The sequence below is a fragment of the Bison bison genome, unplaced genomic scaffold, assembly GCF_000754665.1.
Source record: "Bison bison bison isolate TAMUID 2011002044 unplaced genomic scaffold, Bison_UMD1.0 scf7180017864461, whole genome shotgun sequence".
Taxonomy (NCBI): Eukaryota; Metazoa; Chordata; class Mammalia; order Artiodactyla; family Bovidae; genus Bison; species Bison bison.
Window position 1 is genome coordinate 14,850,011 of NW_011495023.1, and position 11,846 is coordinate 14,861,856.

At 40.0% G+C, this 11,846-nt stretch overlaps 1 protein-coding gene across 1 annotated transcript in view; it reads left to right on the forward strand.

Moving 5' to 3' along the window:
• Positions 1–11,846, forward strand: part of SLC39A12 (solute carrier family 39 (zinc transporter), member 12) — an 82,484-nt gene that overhangs the window by 32,347 nt on the left and 38,291 nt on the right. The window contains exons 6-7 of the mRNA XM_010859990.1: positions 6,362–6,534; positions 10,252–10,404. Coding sequence (XP_010858292.1) covers positions 6,362–6,534; positions 10,252–10,404 — 326 coding nt within the window. The remainder of the gene's footprint in view (positions 1–6,361; positions 6,535–10,251; positions 10,405–11,846) is intronic.

The window sequence follows — 11,846 nt, forward strand, 5'->3', positions numbered from 1 at the left end:
ATGTTCAAACTACTGCACAATTGCACTCATCTCACAAACTAGCAAAGTAATGCTCAAAATTCTCCAACTAAGCCTTCAACAGTACATGAACTGAGAACTTCCAGATGTTCAAGCTGGATTTAGAAAAGAAAAGGCAGAGGAACCAGAGGTCAAATTGCCAACATCTGTTGGATCGTAGAAAAAAACATGATAATTCTAGAAAAACTTCTGCTTCATTGACTGCGCCAAAGCCATTGACTGTGTGGATCACAACAAACTATGGAAAAATCCTAAGATGGGAATACCAGACCACATTACCTGCCTCCTAAGAAACCTGTATGCAAGTCAAGAAGCAACAGTTAGAACCAGACATGGAACAACAGACTGGTTCCAAATTGGGCAAGGTGTATGTCAAGACTATATATTGTCACCCTGCTTATTTAACTTATATGCAGAGTACATCATGTGAAATGCCTGGCTGGATGAAGTACAAGCTGGAATCAAGATTGCCAGGAGAAATATCAATAACCTCAGATACACAGATGACACCACCCTTATGGCAGAAAGTAAAGAGTAACTAAAGAGCCTCTTGATGAAAATGAAAGAGGAGAGTGAAAAAGTTAGCTTAAAGCTCAACATTCAAAAAATGAAGATCATGGCATCTGGTCTCATCACTTCATGGCAAATAGATGGGGAAACAATGGCAATAGTGAGAGACTTTATATTTTGGGGCTCCAAAATCACTGCAGATGGTGACTGAAGCTATGAAATTAAAAGACACTTGCTCCTTGGAAGAAAAGTTATGAGCAACCTGAACAGCATATTAAAAAGCAGAGACATTACTTTGCCGACAAAGGACCATCTAGTCAAAGCTATGGTTTTTCCAGTAGTCATGTATGGATGTGAGAGTTGAACCATAAATAAGAGTGAGCAGTGAAGAATTGATGCTTTTGAACTGTGGTGTTGGAGAAGACTCTTGAGAGTTCCTTGGACAGCAAGGAGATCCAACCAGTCAATCCTAAAGGAAATCAGTCCTGAATATTCATTGGAAGTACTGATGCTGAAGCTGAATCTCCAATACTTTGGCTACGTGATGCAAAGAACTGACTCATTGAAAAGACCCCGACACTGGGAAAGATTGAAGGCAGGAGGAGAAGGGGATGACTGAGGATGAGATGGTTGGATGGCATCACTGACTCAATGGACACGAGTTTGAGCAAGCTCCGGGAGTTGGTGATAGACAAGGAAACCTGGCATGCTGCAGTCCATGGGGTTGCAAAGAGTCGGACACGACTGAGAAAATGAACTGGACTGCTTCTTTGGTATGAATATATCATATTTTGCTTAACCATTCACCTTTTAAAAAATGGATTGTTTTCCGTTTTTAGCTGTTTGGAAAAACTTACTATGAACATTTCTGCAAAAAAGGAAAAGTCAATAGTTGAGAAATACCAATGTATAAGAGAAAGAATATCAGTGTCAGGATCAGACATGCAGAGATGAATCATGCTATCTGTCCCCAGCCAACTCTGCCATCTTCTACAGTCTATATTTCTGAAGCCTGTCTCTTTCCCTGCACTGTGGGAAGCAGTGTTCCCACAAGGCTTGTTACCCTTTCACACATCATGGTGCACATGAAATAATGAAGGCATGTTGGGGTAAACCAAAGAGATTGCTCTGGGCTGGCAGTGACCATGCCAGGGAGGTACGAGCCTCCCGGATGTGGCAGCCCCAGGAAGTGAAGGGACCACTATTCACACTTGGGACTTCCCTGACAGTCCTGATGTTAAGACTCCATGTTTCTAATGCAGAGGGTGTGGGTTCAATTCCCAGTCAGGGAACTAAGAGCCCACCTGTGGCATGGTACAGACAAAAGAAAAAAGAAAAAGAATTCACACTCACCTGTGACCCATAGCATCATCACAGTAGGTGAGCTTTATTGTAAGACTTCCAGGACACCAGTGAAATTCCAATGGGATAATATGTACAAAAGTGTGTTCTATAAATTTAAAGCACCTGAAGTTTATTTATTTTATTGCAATAAAAATGCCATTTTATTTACCTGAGTTCTTCATAAAGATCTTTTGAAGACATAAATATGAGGACCAAAATGATGATCAAAATGATCTCAGAGTGAGGAAATGTGTTTCTTACCATTTACCAAAATGTCCTATCATTTTTAATAAACTATAGTCATAAGTAGTTATAAAATGTTGTGTAGAACTGGACACATGGCATGTGGACTGTTAGATTAAAAATTGGACAGAATAGAGAATCCATAAACAACTTCATCCCAGAAGGGACTTTAATCAGTGGAGAAATCATTCAATTAACTGTGTTGAGAGAGTTTGGAAAAACAAAACCAGAAAAATAACCAAAAAATGGTGGCCTAAGAACTGGCACCCCACTCCAGTACTCTTGCCTGGAAAATCCCATGGACAGAGGAGCCTGGTGGGCTGCAGTCCATGGGGTCGCTACAAGTCGGACACGACTGAGCGACTTCACTTTCACTTTTCACTTTCATGCATTGGAGGAGGAAATGGCAACCCACTCCAGTGTTCTTGCCTGGAGAATCCCAGGGACGGGGGAGCCTGGTGGGCTGCCATCTCTGGGGTCGCACAGAGTCGGACACAACTGAAGCGACTTAGCAGCAGCAGCAGCAAGAACATGTATGATGAATAGTAAAAATATGACAGTTAACCATATTTAAAATATTACCTTTGATCTGAGGATGTTACATTTTTTTTTCAGAACTGCTTTTCTTCTTTGAGATAGTCTGCAACGCCCATCATAGCCAAATTGTTCAGCCCTTATTTCTAACTCATAATAGATTCTACATCAAGTGACTCATCATGCCAGGCCTATATATTTTAAGACTTCACATTCGCTGAGAGGAAAAAAACTTCATTAAAAGCGAGCAGCTAAATAATTCAAGACCTTGTGGCCAGTGATGGCTCAAAAATGGATGAACAGGACTGGATCGTGGCATCTAGGAGCTCCCATATTTATTTCTACTCCCTGACACCATGTCTGGTCATACAGGCCATTCAGAAACAGGGTTTTGGACTGAAGATCCAAGAAAAAGTTTATTCTCATTTAAATTAACTTCTTTATCCTTCTAGGAAACAGTCTTCCTGAGAAAAATTCATATAAATCATACTCACTAAAGAACCTAAAAAAAAAGTCACTGTCCTCAATTTAAAATGTTGCATCATATAACTAAAGAGAGAGACTTGTGATATTGCCCTTTTGAAAGTACAGGAATGTAAGATGTTAAAGAGTGGAAGACACAGAAAGATGTTATTAAGAACACAGTGTTCAGTATGCTGAAATTCAACTTCTAAGAGCTGTCTTCAACTGAATTTCCAGGAAAGAATGTTATAGCTGAGTAGAAATCATTTCAGATCTATTCAAAGAAGCTGCTTGGAATTGATTAAAATTTTATTATAATTGGTAGTACATCCAGTTCTGTTGTAAGGATGAGAAACATTTATAAGGAATCTGGGTCCAATCAAGACACCATGACACTATGTAGGGAACTAGAGTAAGTCTGCAGAGTCTGGTGGCAACAAAAGTCAGAGATTTTATGATTTTCAGATTGATTCTTGCCACAGGAGAGCAGGTGAAATCTGACTCATAGAAGACCTAGAAAGTTTTATAAGCCCTTAAGGAATGGAACATCCTTTGTCTTCCAAAACTACACTGTAGCTCAGTAGTCATCTACAGATATGAGAGTTGGATCATAAAGAAGGCTGAGCACTAAAGAAGTGATGCTTTTGAACTGTGGTGTTGGAGAAGACTTTTGAGAGTCCCTTGGACTACAAGGAAATCAAACCAGTCAATCCTAAAGGAAATCAACCCCAAATATTCATTGGAAGGGCTGATGCTGAAGCTGAATCTCTAGTACTTGCCCACCTGATGCGAAGAGCATCAGACTCATTAGAAAACATCCTGATGCTGGGAAAGATCGAAGGTGGAAGGAGAAGGGGATGACAGAGGATGAGATGGCTGGATGTCATTGCCATCTCAATGGACATGAATCTGAACAAACTCCAGGACACAGTGGAGGACAGAGATGCCTCGTGTGCTGCAGTCCATGGAGTTGCAAAGGGTCAGATTCGGCTTAGTGACTGAACAACAAAGCCACCCTCAGGACAAAGGGAAAAGAACTGAAGAACTCGAAACTTTGCCTTTTGCCTAGGAAATATCAACCCCTAATTTGTCCTTGTGAGTTCTTGACATTTGGTGATATTTTGTACCTACCAGAAAAGTGTGGTAACTGAACTTGATTAGACAGCTGGGTGCTCATGTTAAGCTTCAAATATCTTTAATTTACAGGTTAGTTGAGAAGAATCATGTTCCCACTTAGAGTCCATTTGTGGAAAAGTAGGATGTGAAACTGGATGAACTATATCTAGGAATTTTTTAAATAAAATAGATATTAAATTAGAGCAAAGTAAAACCTTTAGGCAGCTGTATGATCATTCTGAACTATTCTTGTTTTTGACTGCATGACGTACGGGAGCCTAGTTCCCCTATCAGGGATCAAACCCACGTTCCCTGCATTGGCAGCAAGGAGTCTCCACCACTGGACCACCAGGGAATTCTCCCTTGTTATTTTTTTAATGTGGTAAAAAAGTATATGAAAATTACCATCTCAATCCTTTTAAGTGTGTAGTTCAGTAGTGTTAAGTATTTTCACATGGCTCTGCAACAGATCTCTAGAACTGTTTCATTTTGCAAAACTGAAACTGTATATCCACTGAACAACAACCAATTTGTAGAGATTGCTTAGCTGCGAAGGAGTTGTGGTGGCAGTGGGAAAAAAAATCAAAGTGTGAAAATTTTTTAGCCTCCTCTAAGTATGCTACCAACTTCGTTTTAATGTTCAATGTCTGTTTAATGGCAGAGCGTATCATTTAATAAAGGTCCTCTTCACATTACAAGCCTATTATCATCTTACTAACTAGTGTCATTAACATGATCTGCTGTAGAGAGTCAACGTTCCAGAAAAGTACAAGAATGATGAAGATGGAACATCTTCAATTATAACAAACTTGAAGAGAGTAATTTCTTAAAATCTTCAGTGGGCTTTAAGTAGTATGATAACTGAATTGTTCAATTTAATTTGTCACTTATTTGTAGTTATAAAAGGAAATGATAGTTTAATGTGGTAATGACCTATCTTCATTGTTTACAAACAAGTTAATAATTTCTAAATAAGTTGAAACAGAGTATTTGCCCTGAATATTTATAACCAGTGGAAAATGGTGTTTAAATATGGTTTATACCCAAATAATGTACACTTGACTCTGAAAGCCATTTTTTCCTGTTTTAATCTTTCTCTTTCCTTTCTTCCTTTACTCTTTTATTTCTTCTCTCTTTCCACATGTTTTTTTTTGTTGTTGGAATAATTGTGAAAAATTGTACTTTATGAATATTTTTAAAAATATCGAATCTTAGAAATATGGAATATATTTTAGGGGTGAGAAAAATTATTGTAATAATTGAAAAGTTAGGCTGTCCAAATTTATATTATCACCCTTTATTCATTCACTGATTAGTTTTTACAAATGCAGTCACTCATTTTAGTCACAGAGAATAGTAAAAACTTTTGATATTGATAATCTTGATTGATCAATATTGATATTGATAATAATGTTGAGACCTTTTGGAAGAAAGTACTCATTTTGTCCACAAATACAGGTCTACAGTGGCCAGACCATATGCTCTTTCTGTCCCCTTGCTTCTTGCCTTCGGAAGGTTTAAATGTGGTTAGATGACAAATATTACCACTGTCTGTCTGTGAAAACTGTTGTAGTTTGTTTTCTAGTTTTAATTTTTTTGTCTGCACTGGGTCTTCATTGTAGCGTGTGGAATTTTCTCTAGCTGCAGCACGCGGGGCTTCTCTAGTTGCAGTTCATGGGCTCTAGAGTGCACGGGGCTCAGCGGTCATAGTTTGCTGTCTTGACTAGTTGCCCTGTGGCTTGTGGAATCTTAGTTCCCTGACCAGCAATCGAACCCACGTCCCCTGCACTGCACAGCAGATTCTCAACCATTGGACCACCAGGGAAGTCCCAAGGTTGTAGTTTAAAGCAAGAGAAACTATTTTCTTTGAGGGTAGGAGGTAAGCTAGCTCCTTGCTACAGTGATTATTTTTTTAACAAGGGGAAGTCAGGGTAACTTCAAAACAATGGAGTAAATTAGTAAAAATCTTTTCATTCTTTGCCTTACAAATTAAAACCTTAAATCCAATATAGCACTCACAAAACAATTTTGTATCCTTAGCTATTGTAGTATAGGATGGATTCTTTTACCGTGTTCGCTGGCAGAAGCACTCACAGGGGGCTCTGACTGGTTTTGCAATCTCTTTTTAACTCAGAATATGGCTACAGCACTGTGGCGGTGACGCTGCTTACGCTGGGCTCCATGCTTGGGACAACACTGATCCTTTTCCACAGCTGCGAGGAGAACTACAGGCTCATTTTACAGCTGTTTGTGGGCCTGGCTGTTGGGACACTTTCTGGGGATGCTCTGCTCCACCTCATCCCTCAGGTAAGCTGCTATTTCCATTTCATCTGGACTGTTTCTAGTTTCAATTTATGTTTAGCCATTGGAGGTGTTTATGAAGAATTTCACAGCGACCTGGATGCATAGATACAGTGGCCAGTGTTTTCCTTGGAAATCACTGCTATTTCCCCAAAGCCCTTGCAGGAGAAAAGAGATGATCAGTCATTCGATTCACTGGGTTATTCTTATTTTTGAAATTAAAAAACAAGTGATCAGATACAAATTCCTATTGAAACCATTGGGTGTCATTTCTGGGGCTCCAAAGAGCTTTGGTACCACAGTCCTCTATGTCTCAGCACAGAAGAGAATTCGGTGAGAGGCAAGGTGATAGATAAGACGTGATTTATTAGAATAGGACATTTGTGAGGCTTACAAGGTGGTGCCACACCCTGAGAACTTACTGGGCTATGGTTTTATAATCAAAGGATAAGGGGGAGGGGGAGAAGAACATTTCCTTGAGTAGACGTCTTGCTTCCATCATCAGCTCCTCCTCCAGCCTGGGCAGGAGAGTTTTCTTGTCCCTACGTGCCAAGCTAAGTCCATAAATTACTGATTTTTGTCCTAGGGATCATTAATTTTTTGAGCTCATCGAGCAGGATGTGGGGCTCATGCCACCATCGTTTTATTATTTGGGGGGCATGTCTTGTGCTTCTGTTGCATGCTTTTGTTGCTAAACAAGTCTGCTTGGTTTTGTGGTTAAGCAAATCTGCTCTCTTGAGTAATCATTAACTTATAAGGGTCTCCCATATTTTTTCTACTTTCAATCCCCTGTAGTACAACTAACTATATAATCACCTACATTATCCCTTTATTCTGTCCCTGTCACTATTAAGGAAAATTCATGAAGGGTGAGTATCTTTAAATAAAAATGACTGGGCTACAATATATACTAGTTTTTCTCTGCTGGCCCCCAACCTCATCACATCCAATCTCTGCTCTTCTCCGCTGTGTGTTCTGCCCCAGAAGACTGTATCCCCTCGGCTCCCTGCAGGCTGGATTGTTGTTTGGGTTCCCCCAGTGGAGACACCACAGAAAGGCCAAAATAGGAGAAGAGAATGGCAGCGGTATTTCTTCCTTGCTCCCTCCCTCTGACCCTGTCTCTAGAAGCAGCTCATTACCTGCAATATTGCAACTCCCATGGGTCCCTAGCTCCACCCCCATTAAAGTTCAGTAACATTATTTCCAACCTTTGCCCTTTCAGCCTTAAGAGTGATAATGGTTTCCTGGGGTTGCTAGTCTCTGGGGTGTCTCATTATCCCTCATTCATACCCTTGACCCTGCCCACACCTCTGTCATGGCACCATCATTAGAACTGTCTTCATTTGAACCATCAAAATGAATTTCTCTTTCTTGCCCAACTATTAGTGTCTGGTTGTGTTGTTTGTTTAGTCACTAGGTTGTGTCCAACTCTTTTGCAACCCCATGGACTGTAGCCCACCAGGTCCTCTGTCCTTGGGATTTCCCAGACAAGAATACTAAAGTGGGTTACCATGTCCTTCTCTAGGATATATTCCCAACCCAGGGATCAAGCCCATGTCTCCTGTGTTGACAGGTGGATTCTTCACCCCTGAGCTATAGATTTCCTTTAAGAAACAGGCAAGCTCCTGCAACTGGCTCTTTGTTGAAGTCTTTGGAGGCTCTTTATTTGTCAGAAATGGAAGGATTAGGACCTGAGATGCAAGAGTTCAGGGAAAAGGGTCTTCAGATGAGGTTATCTGTTCCTTCTGAGATCTCTTATGATGGATCATGATGAGCAAATGATTTGCCCTCCTGTCACAAAACCTAAGATCTTAAAACTTTCCATAATCCTCTGGCATTTTCCTCCAGGGTCCCTCTTGTTGGTTACAGGCTCAAAAATTATTAGATGGTCTGAAAATTGCAAAGTGAGCATTGTAGATACGAAACAAACCATTATTAGTTTTAATCTCCCTGGTAATCTAATTTTTTGGAAATATTTCAGGGTTTATTGGCTTGAGGCAGTGGCAGAAGCCTGTTTCTATGTCACTGTAGTGGGTGCAGAGCTCTTCACAGCCCAGGATCCTGGGAAGTAGCAACAGGATCTTAAGACTTCCCTGGTCTCCCTCAGTGGGAAAGCCCAGAGCCCAAGGCAGCAGGGGTGGATGTGGGTTGGGTGGGACAGTCAACTGGCCCTACGGGGATATATTACAGAGGAAAACATAGCTAAGAAGGCAGTTGCTTTACTTAGAAGGCAGTTGCTTTACTTGAAGAAAGAGAGGACAGAAGTTATCGAGAAGAGGAAGACAGACGCAGTACCAGTGTGGCAGAAAGCTAGAAAAATCAGTGGTTCCTGAATGTGATCCAAGGCAAGTGTTTGAAGGTCTGCATAGAAATGAGAAAAATCCTATTGGCATCATTTCCTCTTTTAACTAGCTATGTTGATTCTACTTCAAGATCTACATTTTATTCTGAAATTTTGAGGTTTTCCTGTTTCTTTTGTGACATTACAGTGTCCTTGTTTTGTGAAATAATGGTAATCACAAATATTAGGGGAGTGTCCTTCAATGTTTTTACCAAAAGAAAATGTGGAAACTTCTCTGGCAGTCCAGTGGTTAAGACTTCACCTTCCAGTGCAGGGGGTGAGGGTTTGATCCCTAGTTGGCAGGCTAAGATCCCACATGCCTCATGGGCAAAAAAACAAAACATAAAGCAATATTGTAACAAACTCAATAAAAACTTTAAAAATTGTCCACATTAAAAAAAATTCTTTAAAAAAAAAGTGGGCTAATATGTGTTTGTTTTTAGTGATGTCCATATATTCAATGTGTACACGGAGTTCTATACATATACTCACACATGTACACATATGTATATACATGTATACATACATAAATATCTGTACACATTGATATGAACATATACACAGTTAAATTCTTTTTTAAATTTAATGATCAGTAACATCTTAAATGTGGAGACCACTGAATTGTTTACCAAACTGTCCTCTCCTATGAAGGGAATATGATACATTATAATTTACTTGCTCACAAGAAGTCATGAGGTCAACCAATGGGATGAGTCAACCAATGGGATGAGTCAACTCAAGGAAAATTCCTAATGTTTTTCTGGTATCCTTTTATGTCCCAAGGAGCTGACAATGTTGCTGGGCATACTCAATGGAAAAAATCTTTCAGGTGGATTTCTTACTTATTTGAACATTGATTAACAGCTTTAATTGCTATGAGGCATGGGGAGAATAAACCCTGGATGAAATGTATCTTTATATTTGTTCTGGATAATAAAAAATATTGATTTGTTATAGAGCATTGTTGTGCAAATAGGGACAGATTGAACTGAAAAACATTCAGCTAAAGGACTGAGAATGTATGAAAATTAAAGCCACACTTGCTGAGATAAGCTTAGGCTTTAGTCTGCTCTTTGGCAGAGGTTATTCAAAAGCTCTGTTTTCTTTTCTCACATCTTATTTGACCCTGAGTAGGAGATGGTGATGGACAGGGAGGTCTGGCGTGCTGCGATTCATGGGGTCGCAAAGAGTCGGACACGACTGAGCGACTGAACTGAAATGAAATCATATAGTGGAAGGATTCATACGTCTAGAAGTAAACTGGCTGTGAATGATTTCAGGTGTTGTCGTGGGGTTCCCCAAAACAGAAATTGAATGTATTCAACAATGGATCTACTCATTTACATTTAGGTCACCAAAATTTGTCTGTCTCTTCTTTTTAGATTCTTGGTTTACATATGCAGGAAACCTCAGAGTTTGGACATTTCTATGAAAACAAAGGGCATATTTGGAAACTGTTGGGATTAATTGGAGGCATCCATGGATTTTTCTTAATAGAAAAATGTTTTACTCTTCTTGTATCACCAGGTGCCAAGGTATATTTTAAATTTTATTTATCTTTTTTGCTTTAGAGCTTCATGATATTTGACTTTTATTTCAGAGCTACTTGTTCAAAAGTAATTGGCATCTTCATGAGATTGTCTGTTTAAGGGGTGAGGCTCTGATTTCTAGAATGCATAGATCATTCTGACAGACAGCATCCCTGTAAGCATAATTATTAATTTTTCAAACATCTGTTGCTGGCCCATTACTGTGCTTGTTATAACCTGTTTTTTGGCCTTCATGGCTAATTTAGAAATAGACTATTTCACATTTGAGAATGAGGGCGTTTAAAGGTCTAGCTACAAATCTGTGTTTGGGTATCTTTCCTAATTCAAAACAAAAAGCAAACAAAGATTTTGAAAATTCATAAAACCACACGTCACTTTCTATCTTGTGTGTGTGCTAAGTGGCTTCAGTTGTGTCCAACTTTTTGCAACCCTATAGATTGTAGCCTTCCAGACTCCTCTGTCCATGGGATTCTCGAGGCAAGAATACTGGAGTGGGTGACCATGCCCACCTCCAGGGGATCTTCCCAACCTAGAGATCAAACCCACGTCTCTTATCTCCTGCATTGGCAGGTGGTTCTTTACCACTAGCGTCATCTGCAAAGCCCTTTTTCTATCTTGCATGTATGCATGCTAAGTCGCTTCAGTCGTGTGTGATTCTTTGCAACCCTATGGACCGCAGCCTGCCAGGCTCCTCTGTTCATGGGATTCTCAGGCAAGAATATTGGAGTGGGTTGTCATGCCCTCCTCTAGGGGATGACATTTAAAATTATGAAAACAAGAAACTCGGGAATGGAAATGGTGGTAACTCATTTTTTTTTTCAGCTTGAGTAATTGCTTTTATAGTGCCTGTTGTTGTTTTTTTTTTAATCAATTTCTACATATATGATGACATGTAAGATGCAGTGTGGCTATTATATAGATTTTGTTTCCTCTTGCTCTTATATATGATCCTATAAGAGAATAGGTGAACAGTTTTGTGGGATGTTTCGAAAAGGTAAATGCTTTCAAAAAAAACTCCAGGAGACTAAAACAAACTCCCTACTAAGTCCTGCAATTCTGCAATCTTCATGGTTTTCTATTTATTCCCTTTCTACCTGTTCAGTTCAGTTCAGTTCAGTCACTCAGTCGTGTCCGACTCTTTGCGACCCCATGAATCACAGCATGCCAGACCTTCCTGTCCATCACCAACTCCTGGAGTTCACTCAAACTCATGTCCATCGAGTCAGTGATGCCATCCAGCCATCTCATCCTCTGTTGTCCCCTTCTCCTCCTGCCCCCAATTCCTCCCAGCATCAGAGTCTTTTCCAGTGAGTCAACTCTTTGCATGAGGTGGCCAAAGTACTGGAGTTTCAGCTTTAGCATCATTCCTTCCAAAGAAATCCCAGGGCTGATCTCCTTCAGAATGGACTGGTTGGATCTCCTTGCAG